A 20238-nucleotide genomic window follows, 5' to 3' on the forward strand; every position below is an offset into this window, starting at 1 on the left:
ATTATGTTATAAAAACTCAAATATATTAAGTTTTAATTTCAAATATTTTGAGTTATAACACCAAATATATTATTTTAACCCCAAATCATAAAAATTAGCCAACATTGTCATCTTTAACATTACTGTTTTCCACCAATGATAAACCTTTTTTAAAAAAAAATGAAAAAATCTGATTTATTACTAAATAATGTTTTATTTTGCTTGGAAATAGAAAGTTAATCAGAAAACTTTTCATTTTTCAAAAAAAAAAAATCAGTTTTCTACAGTTTTTTTAAAAACAGCAGTTTTTTTTTGTTTTTTAAAACACCAATTTTTTAAAATTAAGATATTTACTAAAGAAAAAAGTAGATTATGCTCTTGAGAACTGTTTTTAGAGGAGACGGTCTCTCAAGAGAGAGAGAGTCTGTGGCTAAAAAGCCAACTTATTAAAAAACTTAAACCTTGGGAAGGCACGAAGAGTTATTTCTACTTCTGATCTCCTTTATCTTCTTCGTTTTCCTGTGATTATTTCTATAAAACAATGACTTTTGAATGATCTTCAAGTGTTCATATTCAAGAATGTTCAATGAGTATTAGAAAACATGTTTTTGATGTTGGATTTTAAACTTTCGTTGATAATTGCTCCCAGAGAGAGAATGAGTAGTTAAGGTAGGTAGGTTAATTGATTTTATTTTGTTTTGTTATGCTGTGGAATGGAATTTGTAATACTTTTATAATATCATTTTGTAAATTACACTGATGCGTTGTGCTTGTTTGTTTGATTTAGCATAGCTTGATTGTGAATAACAATTTCACTGTTTTTGTAATGATGAAAAGGTGAAAAATTGTTGTTTGTGTGTGGAAGAGAGGCATTAGAAATAATTAGAGCGGTTCAAAAGTGATCTGACCCGAAAGTAAATCGATTCGAAAATATGTTTGTTTTTTAGGTTAATCGAACCGACATTATCTGAACCGGTTGACAACCGAAAAGGGTAAATCGATTTTTGTAACCGACACATAATCGTTAACCGAGATTACCCCAACTTAATAATGACCGACCCGAGTCCTATCTGACCTGAATCATGTTCGAAACCGAACTCGATCCGACAAAAACCGACTTAGGCCGAACGAATTTTAAATTGAACTGCCGTTAATCGAATTCAATGATCTCATTAGCTAATCTAATAAAGTGATAGATATTTTAATGAATTAAATTTTATAAATACATGGTTTCAAATATTTAGAGTTAATAATCAATGGTCACTTTTTACTTAACAACTTTTAATCGGAATTAGATCAAAATTGATAAAATTTTAAAATTTAAAGTTTCAGTCAAACAAATAAAAGTAACAAAGTAATAATAGTCACTAATTGATTTGCCTTTTAACTATTTTGCTTTAAGTAAAGAGAATCTTATAATCAATTAAAAAATGACTAACAACTTAATCTGATATTGACTCTATCGATAGTAATTAGTAATTCGTAGCCGAATTCTACTTGAAAAAAGTACCTGAACCCGATCTATACCCGGTAAAACCAAACCAATTATTAACCGATGATAACCCCAGATCGATTAACACTCGACACAAACTTCAACCGACACTGAATTGATGCTAACCCGATAGCTTGAATAACCGATCTTCAACCGAACCGTGACTAACCGATCCAATCCGAGTGTGACCCGTCGTAGCATGCATTCGAAAAAATAACCAATCCAAAATATAATCGAACACATAGACACCAGTCCGAAACCAACCTGATCACCCGAATAAACACCTTTATAAATAATCTTGGGGGCGAAGAAAGAATGGCAGCGTGGAGTGTAAAAAAATTTAAGGTGAAGTCTTTAAAACTTCTATAAAACTTACTAAAACAAGAGGTATATAAAAACTTTTAATACATAGTGTGTAGAGTTTCAATACACTTGAATTCTAAGTAAAAACTTATGTCATTTATTTTGATGTATAATTGTATGCAAAAGTCTCGAAAAGAAGTCTTACACAAAACACTCAAAATAGAATTTGGAATGTGCAAACCCTAAGAACCCAATTAAGCAATTAAGAACACAATCAAAAACAACACAAATATTTTAGTGGTTCACACCTAATTGAGCTACGTCCACTGTTCTAGCCTAGATGTCTTATTGCTCTTTAAAAGGTACTCTAATGAAGATACAGGATTGATGATGATTACAATTGAGGAAGAAGATAATAGGAGAGAGTAGATAGAGAATTATGTAGTGCGGGAGAAGAAAAGCATTAGCACTAATCTACTTCTATGTGCTTAGCCCTATTTATAGTACATAGGGTCTAAGACACTTACATGCAAACCTAAGAAAAAACAAGAAACGAAAAACAGAACAAGGAAATTGTTCCAGCGCCTAAAGCTAAGTCGACTTTCCCATGGCCACGAGAAAAGTCGACTCGGCTTTTTCTTTTGCCCTCAAATCAACTTTGTTACTTTTAAGCCTTATAATTCTTATATCATTTTGTTTCGGTAATGAAACGAGGAAGTGCGAGACACTTGGAATACCGCAGATGGAGGCGTTATCGGAAGTAGCAACTCGTGGGAGGAAGCGACCTGAATTCCTGCAACACAACACGTTAGCCTTGTCCGGGGGGTGATCTCCCAGAAAACCCCTCCGACGCTCAAGTCAGAACGTAGATCGGAAATTAATGAATGACAGATTGTAGAATGAATGCAAGAAGGAAGGTCGGGATTGGGATTGCTAGTGCTAGTGCTAGTGTTTGGGAAGGCTAAGGAAGTAATGTAAGCAAGGATACTAGGAAAGCTATTTCAGATGTCCTTTCCCCTCTGATGGTTGTCCCTATTTATAATGATGAGGAAGGGAAGTTGCTTCAAAGAGGAAAGGTGGAAGATCATGGGAATAATGGGCAGCAGCTGGTGGTTAGGAAGGAAAGTGGAAGATAGTGGGCAGTTATCTACCTTGGAAGAAGGATTATCAAAGAATGTGGGTGAGTGGGAAGTTGAGTCAAACAGGTGGTTATTATTCTGGAGGGAAATTAGGGCATCTGGAAGTGAGTAGCTCATGGGCCATTCAAGGAGGATGGGACATTCAGCAAAAAGCCCATTGACCGAAAGTCAAGGTCAACGGAAAAGGTCAAAGGGTATTTTGGTAATATGATGCTAATTATTAAATAAATAAATAAATTAAAAAAAACAGTACCATGACACATTTTATCCCCTTTTCACCATATCACTTTTTACCCTGAATTAAGGACTAAGTTGATAGAGGACTTTTTTAGTGTCGTCGCTGAAGCCTCTAATCAAACAAAATTTATAAACACCCTTAATTAACACTACACAAGTGTAGTGGCAAGAAGGGGGTCGATCCACAGGCAGATGAGCTGCGAGACTTAGGGCCTCTTTAGGTGTTGAGGGATCATGTATACGAAGATTGGATACGGGTTAATCTACAACTACAAGTACAAAAATAATAAACAAAGACGAACCGGGATAGGGTTAACTCACTTGTGACGGCTATCCTATGGTTGAGGTTTTAATTTCCTTTAGTTTCATTAGAGAAAAGTGGAACACAATACAAAGAGTGATCCGATCTTGGATCAGGCTTGGGATCACTAGGGATGGCAATGGGTCAGACTCGGTTCGGATTATACATACTCCGAATTTGCTTCGGATAATAGTCGGACTTTTTTTCAGTCCACCTCCACTCGAAGTCGGATTATGCATACTTCAAGTTTGCTCCAACTCAGACTCTCGGACCTCCAACGGAGTCGGATGCGGAGCGGGATTATTATCAAACTTTATCGTTGTGATATTGTACTAATGATTTTAAAGCATACAAAGTTAACACAATATATTTTTCAAATACAATTTGACAAAAAAATATGTACTTTGAATTCAAGTTTAACAAGAGAAATAGTACTAATACTACAATTTAGCAAAATTTTCTCGCGTTTTGATTTGGCGTATTTTATTCTCTTGATCTGATTTGGCGTATTTTATTCTCTTGATCTGATTTGTCGTATTTTGATTGATTAATCTAAATAAAAATACCAAGTAGTTTTTCAAATCGAAAATTACAATTAGTATGAGAGAGAGCTTGAATTAGTCACGTCTAGAGTTTTAAAGGAAACAAAATATTGGGGTAAAAGTCAAATTCAAAGTTGGATTTCCTTCAAAGTCGGAGTTAGGTCAGAGTGTCGGATTTTTAATAAGGTCCAACTCCGGTCTGTCTCTAACTCGGACTCGGATCGTAAAGTCGGAGTCGGAGTCGGATAACTTTTTCCTCGGACTCGAATCGGATTATTTTCTTCGGATCAAGTCGGACTAGGGTCGGATTCGGACTAAATTTCCATCCTTAAGGATCACCTCCGAAAATCTCATCCTCCTCACTCTCATGAGTAAAGACAAGAGAATCGGGCAACAAAAATCCACTATCCGTCAATCCTCCCCTACTCTCGTAGGTGGAGGGGAAAACTCCTAGTAGAAGAGGCGACTGCAAGGTTCAACTCTCGTCGATCCCTTGCACACGAGTCCATTTATTGAGCAAGGGTTTAGGTTACTCCGAGATCTAACCCTCGTTGGCCTCCCAAAAGCAATCGTGGCAACCCTCTAGCAATGAATGGAGCAACCCTTCTCCTAAGTCTCCATTCAAATCAATATCAACCAATATTTCAACATTATCAAGCCATCAACAAGGGTTGAGCTAACCTCAACCCTTAACCAACTATTCATTACTCATCATTATAATCATCAAAACCATTAACAACATGTATTCTAAGCATTCAAACATCAAAAACATAAAAATAAACAAGACAAGAATAATAATCAAGAGCAATTGAGAAATATCCACCAATAACTTAAAAATGAACAACACAAAAGAAAATAATCAAGAACAGAAACGTCATAAACTAACTAAATTAATAAATAGACAATGAAATACTATAAATAAATGAGATTAGCATTTATCCACAAAATATAAGGAAGATTGAAGAGCAAACAACAAAAACCATAAAAATCTATCACCAATGCTCCGTGAAAATAGCTTGAAAGTTTAAATAAATATCAACAAAAGATAAAAATAACAAAATCTAACCAAAATAAGCCATAAAAATAAATTCTTAATGGAAGAATTTAAATTTAATCTAAGAAAAATTGAGAAAATGAAAATAGGGTTTTAGAGAATAAAAAAGGGAGAAGAGGAAATGAAGAGCTAAACCAAACAAACGCTGCTGCTCTCTGTCTTGATTTTCAAAGATTGTGGTTTTCGAAATTGGGCCTGGATATACTTAATTAATATAATCGGTGCAGAGTAAGTATGAGGCAGGTTCGATTTCCTTTGGTATCATTTTGCTGCTGGTTGTTTTGAGCTAGGTGCTGCTGCTGCTGGTCGTGGGATCAATTCCCTTCAACAACATTTTGCTGCTTCTTTTGGTTGCTGCTACTGTTTGGCACACGTCGACATCGTTGTCATTTTGGAATTATTATAACTTCTTCGTTACAACTCTGAATTCAACGTTTGAACAGTCGATTCGAAGCTAACGAACTCAACGTTTAATATTTTGCTTGGATTTAACTCATTTGCACCTCTCCCCTTTATGTTTTCCTCGACTTTGATCCATACTTCCTCAAAACCTCCGAGGGATTAGGGAGCATCGTCCCTAATACGGCTTTGCTCGAAAAAAAAGGTGGAAATCCTACAAAAATACGAACAAACACATGCTTCCCTCGAAAAAGAATGCAAACCCAAGAAAATGAATTGAGATGTAACAAAAACCGCAAAGAAGCATAACAAATATCACGCATAAAAGGAGTCAAAATTGGGTTAATCAACTCCCCCCAAGCAAGACCTTGCTTGTCCTCAAGCAAGATGAACAATTAAGCAAACAACATGAAATCCCTCAAAATCATAGCACATGCAAGCAAAACGCATTCTTATGGCATAAATGATGAACAAGCTTGCATAGAAAAGTCGGCTTTTCAAAAACAAACATCAAAAGCCCGACCAAAGGCTTAGAAAGCACGAAAACATGTAAGTTGAAGTGACAACCCGAGGCTCCCAAGCTAATCCCTGAATGGCCACCCAAGACACACCAAACAACCGAATTGAGCCGAAGCTCTCAAGCCAATCACAAAGATGCGGGCAAACCTCACTATAAGTATGTGCTAGATAACAACCACACTCAAATGTGTTTAGATATCACTCTAGCTCAACCTATGGCTCAATGTAATGTGAGCCTCTAACACAAATATGTATCCATGTTTCGCACCTCAGTACTCGGGAACTCAAAGGCTAGGACTTCACTTAAAGTAGATGGACCAACCAAAGGTAAAATGGTACAGGCTAAAGTATGGTAAAACGGAGAATGAATATGAAAGGATTAAGTTACAAAAAGAGGTAACATACTAGTTAGTTAACCCAAAACAAACTAAATTGACTAAAAACAACTAATAAAGATTATGTGGTTATAAACAGATAAAAGCAATTCTTGAGTACTTTTTAGTATTCCAACTTCACACATTAATGTTCAATCTTCCCACATCAACACAATCACTAGTCTATTGAAAGAAAAAACATCCTTAATCTTGATTTATAAATGTATAAGTGAAAAGAATCAAGTATACATCATAGCAAGTCAACAAACTTATGATATTCTAAACTAAAGCAATATTACAATTAACCAAAATGATAATCCTTCTCAAACAACTTATAAAATAAAGTAAGTTTTATAAATTATTCAAGTTGCTACCATACTTAAATTAGATAAAGCAATCCAATTCAATAGCATGTGAATAAGCAATTAGAAAACCTATTTGCAACTAAGCATTCCAATTAAACTAATTCAATTTATATTCAAAAGTAAAAAGACTATCAAAGATGATTGTATTAATAAAAAAGGAAATGCATACAATTAATGGCAAAAGAGGATAGTAACTTTCCTCAAGATGAAAACCTTAGCCAACAATGGCCATCTCTATCAAAAGTATGAGGAAGAATGAGTTTTAAAATTTTCCTCAAATTACACCCTAATATAATTTCAGCAAAGGTTTTTGATTCTAAACTACTCTCTCCCAAACTATTACAATCCAGCCCTTTTATACTAATTTAGAAAGTTTACTTATTTAAGAGGAGAAGAGAAACATCATTACTCTGATTCGAGCCATCTTCTTCGTCAACCTTTCCGCCTTTTGCATCCAATCATATTCAAAAGTGAAATGTGAAGTCGTCAAGTTTTAAAAAGTTTTGGCACTTAGGTCGCGAGCTGCGAGTTGTTGCTGATTTGTTTTCTGCTTCAATTCTTTCCCTCTTTCTTGATTTTAACACTAATAATAATAATAATAATAATAATAATAATAATAATAATAATAATAATAATAATAATAAAAATAATAATAATAATAATAATAATAATAATAATAATAATAATAATAATAATAATAATAATAATAATTAATTATAACAATAATAATATTAATAATAATATTTAATAAAATTAGTAATATTTAGCTAATAAAAACTATAATAAAAAGGAAATAAAAATAATAAAATAATATAAATGTAAAGCTCTATCAAATACCCCCACACCTAATCCTTACTCGTCCTCGAGTAAGTTTTAAATATGGAAAGTAAGAATATGAAAAATCAAGAGCTCAAAAATACTTAGTCTAATTATAAACTCTTATGAAAAATTGAGTTTATAATTTGTACTAAGTCAAAATTTTGGTGAAAAAGTATTTGACAAAATTTTTGGAATTTAAAAAAAAAAAATAGATTTGTCTCTCATTTTCTCATTTTGCCTAGATCGTCGTTTTGGGTTTTCAATCTAACCACTCTTTTTCGTTTTCCAAATCTCACTTTCTCACCTCTCTTTGGCCTTTTACTTTTGCCTAAGCTGCCCTTTTGGGTTTTCAGCTTAGCAAGGCCCCCCTAATTTTTTCCTAGACCATCCTTTCGAATTTTCAGTTTAGCGGGGCTCAATTTTCTTTTTTCTTTTTTATTTTTTCTTTATTTATTTTTTTTTTCTATGTATATGTATATTATCATGGATGCGCTTATAGGTGTTTCTTATGGGCGGAAATCATCAACACTCCAATATCTATAAACACTCATCATCATACTATTACCATCAAACAACCATTCTTATTATTATGAAGAACCAATCCATTCAACTATCAACAAAACTCTTTCAAACATAAACTTCTCAACCTTCAAAATAATCATCAAAGAATCAAAATAAGAACCTTAATCAACATTCATTAATAATCCTCTCTTCATACATGCTCCTTACTCAAGCCCCTCCCCCACACCTAGATTTTTGCAATGTCCTCATTGTTGACCACCACCATCTCTTGGTGGTCTCCTTGGCCTTCGTCTTGAAATTTCTTCATTAATGTGTTGGGTTGGGTCTTGGTAGTCTGGGTAAAGAGTCACATAGAAATTGTTCAAATTGGCCATCATAGAAGTCACAGAGTATATGTTATCAAACAATTCGTACTGGTTGTGCTCTATGTTTATGACTCTACGTTCCAGATCTACATAATAATTAGGTCTAAGTGGAGGTGGTAGTACTCCAGGTAGGTGGGCTTGCTCCTGAGTTTGGACATCTTGAACACCCATTCTATAAATTTCATCTAGTTCTAAGTATAGCTCTGAATTAGGTGTCTAAGGGGTAATTAAAGTTCTATGTTAGGGTAACCTCATGTAAGATACTCCATTCCATTTCCATACAAAATAATTTGGATTTCTGATTTCATCCTTCATGAGCATATCCGTAGCAATCATTCCCTTTCTATCAAATTAAAAACTTTCCATAATTGGTTTCAGAATAGTTTTCCCATGTTCATTGGTGGACATTTCTATGTCTAAGTAGGAAGCTATTATGGAAACCATGTCTCCAATGCTAATTTTTCCCTTGGTCATGCATCCCAACTCAGTACACTTACACAACCAAATATTTAGCCAATCAGGGCATCCCCTCCCTTCAAGTGTAAGACTCCATAATACCTTTATCTGATCGTTCCTAGGTTGATTGCCTCCCCTTGTGCTAGAAATATGCTAGCCAGCAATTGAATCACATATCTCAAAGCTGGGAGAGGAATGACACTTAGTTTTAACTTAGCTTTCGAAGTAGAATTTCAGATAAGTTGCCAAAAAGCGACTTTCTCGAAAGCCCCATAGTTTTCATCCTGTAAATCAATTACCCCCAATGCATCCCTCAGTTGTCTAAATGTCATAAGATGTGATTGATTGTGAATGTTGAAATGTATAGCCTCTTCTCTTGTTCTACTGTCTCTTCCTCTTCTCAAAGTGGCTAAGAATTCTAAGGTCATTCTTGCATAGGTTGGTGCGTTCCTCTCTAATAATCCTTCTATTCCTACTTTTCGCATTAGGGTTCTCACTTATTCTTCTAAACCAATGTTTCTCAATGTTTGAAGGTCACAGAATCTAGTGCTTTTAATTAACCTTCTCGGTTGGACAAGGTTTCTCCATCTTTCTTGTGCACTCTCATCTAGGTTTTGTAGTCCCATATATCCCAAATGAAATACTGGTTCATCATGTTCTAACTTAGGTATGGGTTCTGGTTGTCTAACAACTCGCTCTCTTCTTCGTGGTCTGCTTGACCTATCACCACTTGAACTCACTCCTGAGGTTTTTGATCTTTTGGACATCTTTCTTTTTCTTTTCTTTTCACTCAAGTGCTGAATAACCAACAATAAACTAATCTAAACAACTAAACCACAATTAACCAACAATTTTCAAGAAGATACAAGCAACAACAAACACAAAATGTAAAGAAAATGGCTTAAAAGCATCAAATTGAAAAGACAAATTTCAAAATTTTACGCATTGTTTAGATTTAATCAATGAAAATAAGGCTTCAAAATGTTTCCTTTATTCTTGTTTGCAAATCCTTCCTTTTTAACTTGAAAAATTTATGAAATCTCCAAATTTTAGGGTTCTTCAATTCAAAATTTTTACTTTTAAAAGACAAGATTTGTGATTTAGAGAAGTAATGTCAAAGATTTAAGTGAGATTTGGTGAGAAATTTGAGTATATGAAGGTTAGGGTTTAGAGAGAAAATAGTGAAGATGAGAGGAAATGTCGAATGGGATTTTATAAAAATGGAAAATTGTTGCTCAAAACTTAAAAACAGAAGCTTCTACGCAAAAACTCGTGGGCCGCGAGCGGAGTCACGAGGCGCGACTTATATGTTCAAAAATCCAGAAACTTTTCTGCTCCCAAGTCGCGTGCCACGTGATTATGTACGGGCCGTGACCTATTTTACCAAAATTCCAGAAACTTTTCTTTACTAGTTTGCGAACCGTGAGTTGAGGTACGCTTTGTGACAAAAATTTTCAAAATTTTCCAAAGACATTTTTCAAAATGCATAGCTTCAAAGTTTTACCAAAACAACTATTTACATCAAAAATTTTCCATTTATTTAATGTCTTTGGCAAGTCGTAGTTCTCTCGGTGCCTCAGTACACCGCATCATCCAACTCTTCATCAATTTCATTTTTCTTTTAAAAATTCTCAAAGGCTTCAATCTTTGAAAACTTTCAAAGTATCTTCACTTTGAATTTCATATGCTCCATGAGGAAATATTTTCAAATTAACAAATGGTCTATTCCAACGAGAGCGTAGCTTACCTGGAAACAACCTTCGGCGTGATTCGTATAAAAGAACTTTTTGACCGACCTCAAATCTCTTTCTACTTATCATTTGATCATGTCATGCCTTTGTTTTGGCCTTGTATATAACTGCTTTCTCGTAGGTTTCATTCCTTATCACCTCAAGCTCCTGCAACTGCAATTTCCTTTGCAAACCAGATTTATTAGTATGATGATGAAATTTATTCATGACAATATAATTGACAATATGAGCATACCATGGTTGGTCTATTTTTATCATAAACAAATGTTCCTCCGGAAACTCCTCTTTTATAGACTCACTCCTATATCCATCATTGCTTGATTCAAAGGTTGCACTTTTTACAATCCTACTTTGATGATCTGCAACTAAGTTTTTCGACCCTTTTTTGTCTTTTATTTATAGGTCAAATTCAATTAGAAGCAAAATCCATCTAATCAATATTGGTTTGGCTTCTTTTTTCATCATCAAATGGCATATAGCCACATGATCTGTATAAACTACAACCTTTGTACCTAGCAAATATGATCGAAATTTCTCTAATGAAAATACTACTGCCAATAACTCTTTTTCTGTTGTCACATAATTATTTGGTGCTTCATTTAGAGTTATTGACGCATAGTAGATTGCCTAAGGATTTCGACCCACCCTTTGACCAAGGACTGCACCAATGGTTTAGTCACTAGCATCGCACATAATTTCATAAGGTAATGGCCAATTAGGTGATTGGATAATAGGAGCTGAAACTAACCTCTTTTTGAGCTCATCAAATGCCTTTTTGCACTTCTCATTGAAATTGAATTCCATATCTTTTTGTAACAACCTGCAAAGATAAACAGTTATTTTCGAAAACCCTTCAATAAACCTTCTATAAAATCCAGTGTGTCCTAAAAAGGAACGCACTTCTCTCACAGTTTTGGGGTAGGGTAGTGATTGTATAATATGTACTTTTGCTTTATCTACCTCAATTCCCTACCTTGAAATCACATGACCTAAAACAATGCCCTGCTCAACCATGAAATGGCATTTTCTGAATTTAGAACTAAGTTTGTTTCAATACATCTTTGAAGTACAAGTTTAAAATTTTCCAAACATTGATCAAAAGTGTCTCCATGGATTGTGAAATCATCCGTGAAGACTTCCAGAAATTTTTCTAAAAATTCAGAGAAAATGTCCATCACACACCGTTGGAATGTAGCGGGTGCACTACATAGTCCAAACGGCATACGCCTATATGCATATGTGCCAAAAGGTCATGTAAAGATGGTTTTCTCAATATCTTCAAGTACAACTAGCACTTGTAGATACCCAGAATACCCATCTAAAAAGAAATAAAATTCATGTTTAGCGAGCCTTTCTAACATTTGGTCGATGAAGGGTAAAGGAAAGTGATATTTTCTAGTTACGGCATTCAAACGACGATAATCTATACATACTCACCAACCGTTTTGCACTCGGGTAGGTACCAATTCACCATCACTATTTCTTACCACTGTGACTCCTGATTTCTTTGGAACCACTTGAGTTGGGCTAACCCACTCACTGTCAGAAATTCGAAATATAATACCTGCTTGTAACAACTTCAAAATTTTCTATTTTTACTACCTCCATCAATGATGGATTCAACCTTCTTTGTGGTTGCCTTACGAGCCTTGCACCTTTCTCCAAAAAAATTTTATGCATGCAAGTGGTTGGACTGATGCCCTTGATATCAGCAATAGACCAACCGATTGCATCCTTTTGTGCTTTCAGAACTGCAATCAACTTTTCTTCTTGTTCATCATTTAGCTTATTGGAAATAATCACCGTAAATGTTTCACTTTCTCCAAGAAAAACATACTTCAAATGCTCAAGAAGTTGTTTAAGCTCTGATTTTGTTGCCAGTAAAATAGATGCCACATCTTTTTCTTTCGGGATGGTTAATGTTATTGGTCTATTGTCAAAAGAACCTATTAATTCATTTTCATTCAAATCTCGCATTACTTCCTCAATTTCAGTGCTCAAGACATATTCTTCATTCATTTGATCAAGATCATCTTCAATTACAACTCTCAATTTATCAACATTTTCGATGTTGAATAAATGTTGAGTCATATCATTAATTATATCAACAGAATAACAAGTAAAATTCTCAGTAGGATACTTCATTGAATCATAAATGTTAAATTCTACTTGACAACCATCAAATTTCATTGTAAGTAACCCATATGCACATCAATTTTAGTCTTTGCAGTTTTCATAAAGGGGCCACCTAAAATAATAGGTGCCACATGATTATCATGTTCCATTTATAAAACATAGCAATCTGCAGGCAATATTAGGTCACCTACTTTAAATAAAACATTTTCCACTATGCCCTTTGGATACGCATTTGAACGATCTACAAGTTGTATTACTACTCCAGTTTCAACTAACGTACCCAATTTTAAAGATTCATACAATGAGTATGGAATAATATTAATTAAAGCACCTAAATCTAACATGGCTTTTTGAAATGTAATATCACCAATGACACATAGAATAGTAAACATACCTGGATCTCCACATTTTGGAGGAAGTTTTTGTTGAAATATGGCGGAGACATGCTCGCTCACCTTCACTTTTTGTATTTCTTTCAACCTTTGCTTCCTCTTTGTAGTGCATAATTTTTTTTAAGAATTTTGCATACCTAGGGATTTGCTTCAAAGCATCTAAAAGTGGAATGTTCACTTCACATTTCCGGAAGACATCATAGATCTCCTTGTTCTTGTCATATTTTTGACCTCCTTTTAATGCTTCTGGAAATGGTGCAATTGGCTCATATGGAATTGATGGTTTTGATGTTAATGCCTCTTGTTTTTCTCCTTTTTCTTGTGGCTCTTCAACTACAACTTCTTATTCAATTTCCTTCTAACTTACCAAGGGTTTCTCCTTACTTGATAACTCCTTACCACACCTTAGTGTAAAGGCACTTACATTGGGGGTGAGGGTTTGGCTTGGTTTGTGATGGCAACCGATCAAACTCCTTGGCTTCTAACTTACTAACTGCTCCAGAGATTTAGCCTATTTGCCTTTCAATGTTTTTGATGCTTGACCTTGTTTTCTCTTGATTCTGAATAATCTGAGTTTGCATATTTGAAACATTTTGAGTCAATACCCTTAACATATTTTCAGTGGTCATGCTAGAACTCGGGTTAGCACCTTGATTATGTTGTTGTTGCTACTGCTGTTGTGGTCTTGGGTGGAATTGTTGTTGGTATGGTGGATGATTCTGTTGTTGAAATGATGGGCAAGGATTTGGATTTTGTGGCCTCCACCTAAAGTTTGAATGATCTTTATACCCAGGATTATAGGTGTTGGAGTAAGGATCATGGCTTCTCGAAAATTCTGATTTTGACCTTGAAATCCCATGGCGTTTGCTTCTTCATAAGTTTCCTCTTAAAGTTGTGGACATGTGTCGGTGGCATGATCTGAAGAACATATTCCACAAGCTTTTACTGGTTGAGTTTTGTTCTTCACCATAAAATCCCTCGTCATTGAAGTAAGAGCCTCTACCTTGTCCTCTAACTTGTGAACCTTAGTATTAGAGCTAGAACCTTCAAGACTTGTTTCCTCGGATTTTCCCTTTTACTAAACTGTCTTGACCCTCTGCTAATTCTTCAAGCAATTCTCTAGCAGCAGTAGGTGCTTTGCTTAAGAAAGAACCTCCACTCGCTGAATTCTTTTTACAGTCGTTTATGCTTGCCAAAGTATTTTGCAACTACTCCTAAATATAATACAACTAAGTAATATAATAGTAAGCAGAGGTTCGATCCACAGGGAAAATAGGACCTTGAATTGATTTAGGTGTATTTTCTTAGATATGAACACTAATATAAGGGGAATTAAGTGTAGTGATGAGCAAACTTGTTTAAATTGACTACAAACAACTAATAGAGATTATGTGGTTATAAACAGATAAAAGAAGTTCTTGAGTACTTTTTAGTATTCCAACTTCACACATTAATTTTCAATCTTCCTAAATCAACACAATCACTAGTCTATTGAATGAAAAAGCATCCTTAATCTTGATTTATAAATTTATAAGTGAAAAGCATCAAGTATACATCATAGCAAGTCAACAAACTTTTGATATTCTAAATTAAAGCAAGATTACAATTAACCAAAATATAATCCTTCTCAAACAACTTATGAACTAAAGTAAGTTTTATAAATTATTCAAGTTGCTACCATACTTAAATTAGATAAATCAATCCAATTCAATAGCATGTGAATAAGCAATTATAAAACCTACTTGCAACTAAGCATTCCAATTAAACTAATTCAATTCATATTCAAAAGTAGAGAGACTATCAAAGATAATTGTATTAATGAAAAAGGGAATGCTTACAATTAATGGCAAAAGAGGATACTAACTTTTCACAAGATCAAAACCTTAGCCAACAATGGCCATCTCTATCAAAAGCATGAGGAAGAATAAGTTTTAAGATTTTCCCCAAATTACGCCCTAATATAATTTCTGCAAAAGTTTTTGATTCTAAACTACTCTCTCCCGAACTATTACAATCCAATCCCTTTTATACTAATTTAGAAAGTCTACTTACTTAAGAGGAGAAGAGAAACATCATTACTTTGCTTCGAGCCATCTTTTTCGTCAACCTTGCTGCCTTTTGCATCCAATCATATTCAAAAGTGAAATGTGAAGCCTGCAAGTTTTAAAAAAGCTGAGGCGCTCAAGTTGAGGGTCCTGAGTTGCTGCTGATGTGTTTTCTGCTTCAATTCTTTCCTTCTTTCTTGATTTTAATACTAATAATAATATTAAAGCTAATAATTACAATAATAATAATAATAATAATAATAATAATAATAATAATAATAATAATAATAATAGTAGTAATTAGTAGTAATATTAATAATAATTATTATTAAATATACCAATAATAATATTAATAATAATATTTAATAAAAGTAGAAGTTAGTAATATTTTGCCAATAAAAATTTAATAAAAAGGAATTAAGAATAATAAAATAATATAAAAGTAAAGCTCTATCACAAACCAAATGACCTATGATTTCACACAACTTGGCATTTATTAACTACTAATATGTTTCTATATAAATTTTTGACTTTTGTTTTTCTTTTTTTTGTCTCTTTTTTTTCCTTTTTTTCCAATGATATAAAAACAAATACTACACTACCAAAATCGAGTAGTAATAAAACCAAAGGACTCTTAGAGTCATACAATACCAATTTAATATATACAACCATAACAAAAATCGAAATATCACCATGATATATACAAGTGGTGACCTCAAGAAAAAAAAATTAAAAATCAAAGACAACCTAAAGACTTATGCCAAGTGTGATAAATCAACCACTAGCATACCATCAACCAAACCAATTAGTATGCTACAAAAAGGTTAGAGTGAATGTGATGGACGGTGAAAGTGAAAGGACACGAAAGAAAATGGAATGCTCGAATGAGATATGAAAGAAAGTGGAGTATAATGTAGGCTAACAAGGGGGTAAGACAGAAAGAGAATAAGCTCGATCCAAACTAGCAACTAGATCTATACAATGCCCAAATCCCTCAAGTCATGCCTAGTGCGCTACACATCAAACATCTCAAAAACATGCATGTATCATATGTAGAAGGCTCAATCAAACCTCACAAAAGAGTTATTTGTGTTTGCTCGACATCTATGGCGGTGCCACTAACCCAAGTGCACTTCGCGTTCCCTAAACAGGTTCGCCTAGAATCCTACTTGTTCCAAATCAAAGAAATGGAACCGCAAGTCAAAGAGTGACACCCATGCTCTCGCACTGAAACAAAATCTAGGTCGGGGGTTTAAAAAGCAAGATCCCAAAACAAAGCCATGCAAGCATATCACCAACATCACATCATATACAAAAAGGGTATTAATAGAATAGGCATACATAAATAGGAGCAAGAGCAATAGCTAAAGATATAAAAAAAACAGAAAAGAAAACAATCACGACAAATATGCACAAAAATGGGAGTGCACCCTCCCCCCAAGCAAGACCAAGCATCGTCCCGAATGCTTGAAGGCTCGAAAGAAGGTGCAAAATATCAACCATGTCATAATAATCCTAGTAACCTAGCCTTCCAAACTTCCCAAAAACACAAGATATTAACAAACACAAAGACAACTACATCGATATCAAAAATAAAAATCAAAAATAATTAAAACATACCATGTTGGGTTGCCTCCCAACTAGCGCTTTTTTAGGGTCACTAGCTTGATCATGGTCACTTTGGCACTTCAAGGCGACTTGAGCACATCGGTAGCACCACCAACCTCAAAAAGAATGGATAGAGAAAGAGTCATGTCACACTTCAAGCTACCTTCTTTGCATGAAGGAACATAAAGTGGTGTCACATCTCCGTAGATGGCCAAAGCTAAGGCTCTTTTACCCACATCAAAGACCGCATTGGTTGTCTTGAGAAAATCACTACCAAAAGTCATGGGGTAGACATGATGCTTCTTAAGGCAAAAGATCAATCTCATTTTCCCTTCTTCTCTTTTTTCTCTCTTCTTTCTCTTTCTCAAGCTCAATATTCCTTTTCTTTTCATTCTCGCTCTTTTCTCCACTCTTAAATTTTCTCCTCCCTTCACATTCCACATACTTCTTCTCACTATCCTCTTCCTCATTTTTCATAGTCTCTTCACTCTGAAGTTCTACGAGGTTTCAAATTGGGGTTTTTGTGATGAGTGAGTAGTTTGTGGTAATAGAATTGGATTAAAGTGGGTTCTTTGTGGTTCAAAAAGTGGGTTTTCATGAGAATTTTAAGGTTTAAATAATGGGTTATGAAGGAGCTGAGGATATGGGGTATTGCATGTGACAGTGACATAACCCAAAGACTTCTCAGTAGCTTGGGATAATGATTCCACATCAACAATTTCTTCTCTAGCATGTGTTATCTCCTCTCTCGATAGGGAACTCGAAGCTATCTCCTCAATTAGGTGCTTGGCGGCTTCAAGAGTCTTACCCATAAAAGAACCACCGGAGGCGGCATCCAAAGAAACTTGGTAATCCTCGTGCAACCCCATGTAGAAAGTTTGGAAGATAAGCCATTCGGGCAACCCATGGTGTAGATATCTCCTTTGAAATTCCTTATATCGAACCCAAGCCTCATAGAAGGTTTCTCTCTCTTCTTGATGAAATTGAAGGATGGCATTTCAGAGTTTCGCAACCTTAGCCGATGAGAGGAAGTGAAATGTAAAGCCTTGAACCAAGGCTTCCCATGTAGCATACTTTCTTTTCTCCTCGACCCTTAACCAATCCTTTGCCAACCCTCGGAGCGAGTAAGGGAAGCAAATCAATCTTAGTTGCTCATCAGTGATGCCAAAATTTAATCACCCTTAAACACCACAATTTGAATATGAAATTTTTTTCATAAAATTATATTTTATAAATTCAGTAGGATGAGCTCCATTTTTTCGTTTCGCATAAGGCCCTAAAATCCATGCTTCTATGCAATGACCAAACACAATAATAAGGACGACTCGTTACCTATTATCAAACACGGGCCTCATGTTAGTTTGGGTGCTAGACCAATATGAAAAAACCAACACTCATTATATACTTCCTTCGGATTTTAATAGTTGCTACAGCAACCACTGTTCATGAATTGATCTTATTTGGTATATATTTCTTCATGTATAATGTAAAACATAGTCAAATGGGATCTTATTTGATTCGTATTATTGCATATTTTCATAATATTAACTTTTTAAAATTTTTTATTATATGAATTTAAAGATATTAAAAATAAAAATTGTGCATTGAATAACGTAAAAAACAAAAGTGTAGCACCTATTCAAAACCATAAGAAGTAATTTACTATATAAAATTGTCATTCCAAATTAACTAAACCTTTTTTATTTTATGTAATAAAACTCAACATCTTATGATTGCCTTATATATGGTCTTATCCAGGTTATTCTCGGGGATATGGGAACAGGAAAAACAAGCTTAGTCTTGAGATTTGTGAAGGGCCAATTCTATGATTACCAGGTTGTCAACATGTAAAAATTTTTATTAATTATTTATGGTCTTATCCAGGTAATTCTCTGGGGAGTACTATTTTAATTTACGTCAAACTAATAATAAAAGTATTTTTAATTATGAAAATTATTTTTAAAAATTATTTGATTGTAATTGTCAAAGTTAAAATAACTACTCCCTCCTATTCCATCTATCAGTCTCATTTTATTTTTTCACACTTATCGAAACAACATTTTAACTTTAATATTTCTAATTGTTCTTAATCAAAAATTATAAAAAGGTTACATTAATATTGCTTGTATTGCGACGAATCAAACAAGATCCCACATAACTATGTTTTAACTTATAAATTAAGAACAAAATACAACTTAAGACTTAAGAGTCATAGGTGAATAGCTATAAAAAATCAATGGGACTTATGAGCAGATTAGGAGGGGGTATTTTAATACTCTTTCCGTTCTCTAATATTGTTCCCGTTAAGAATATTTCACCTTAAGGAGAGAAATTCAATTAAGGTTTTTGAGACATATATAGAAGATAAAATATATTCATGCGAAATCTCGTTAGTTCACCTTAATGTATACTTTTTTATTATTATTTTGTTGTAATTTTTATAGGAAAAATTATTTAGAATAATCCAATCCTTTGATGATGTTCTTACAATAATCCCACTTAATAATTAATCATGAATAATCTCAACTTTAGAAGGTATTTTCTTAAAGTAATGATCTGCTATAGTAAATAATTTATGAAAAAAGTAAACTGAAAATTAATATAAAATTAGAGAAAGTTTTTAAAAATTTGCACAAAAAATTTTGAATAATAATAAACTTGCTATAGCAAGTCATATAAATTTGAAATTTTTTTGACAGTTTGTTTTAATTTATATTTCTTTCTAAATTAAACTTGCTATAGCAAGTCATGTAATTACCAGATTTACTCTAGAAAAATACCTCCTATAGTTTGGATTATTCATGATTAATCAATAGGTGAGATAATTATTGAGAAACAATGAAAATGTTGGATTATTCTATGTAATTTTACCTTTTTCATAATACGTATTTAGAGATATTGAGATTCAAAATTTGTTTGGAGAATAATGCAAAAACCTAACGGGAATTGATGTACAGTAAAATAGTATAAACTATGTCAATACAAGATTTTCTCTGCCATCATACTATCTGTGTTTCTGAAATAAAATTGCACATGTACTTTTATGTATGTATATATGTATGAGCTATTTCTAGTTTACTCATGGTTAAATTAGGGTGATTGTATGTACTGCAGGAATCAACCATTGGAGCAGCATTTTTCACAGAGGTGTTGTCAATAAAAGATGCAAATGTTAAGTTAGATATATGGGACACTGCAGGACAAGAACGTTACCACAGCTTAGCTCCTATGTACTATCGTGGTGCAGCTGCAGCTGTCGTCATTTATGACATTACTAGCAAGGTTCTCACTTCTCACTTCAATTTATTAGTGCTTCCGGTTTGATTAAATTACACTAGGGAATGTGTTTTGCAGTGATTCGATATACCTATATCATTTAATACCTTTGCGGCCCTTTTGGTTAAAGGTATTAATTAGTGGTAATGAAAATGATTTGTAGT

At 33.9% G+C, this 20238-nt stretch overlaps 1 protein-coding gene and 1 non-coding gene across 2 annotated transcripts in view; both read left to right on the forward strand.

Annotated features, from left to right (window-relative positions):
- Positions 1-20238, forward strand: part of LOC130814604 (ras-related protein RABF2a-like) — a 44692-nt gene that overhangs the window by 5946 nt on the left and 18508 nt on the right. Inside the window, exons 2-3 of the mRNA XM_057680726.1 lie at positions 18557-18634; positions 19913-20080. Coding sequence (XP_057536709.1) covers positions 18557-18634; positions 19913-20080 — 246 coding nt within the window. The remainder of the gene's footprint in view (positions 1-18556; positions 18635-19912; positions 20081-20238) is intronic.
- On the forward strand, positions 17699-17805 carry LOC130816757 (small nucleolar RNA R71). The gene has a single exon (XR_009043296.1). It is a non-coding gene; the product is annotated as a small nucleolar RNA R71 (small nucleolar RNA).

The sequence above is a fragment of the Amaranthus tricolor genome, chromosome 6 (assembly GCF_026212465.1).
Source record: "Amaranthus tricolor cultivar Red isolate AtriRed21 chromosome 6, ASM2621246v1, whole genome shotgun sequence".
NCBI classification, from domain to species: Eukaryota; Viridiplantae; Streptophyta; class Magnoliopsida; order Caryophyllales; family Amaranthaceae; genus Amaranthus; species Amaranthus tricolor.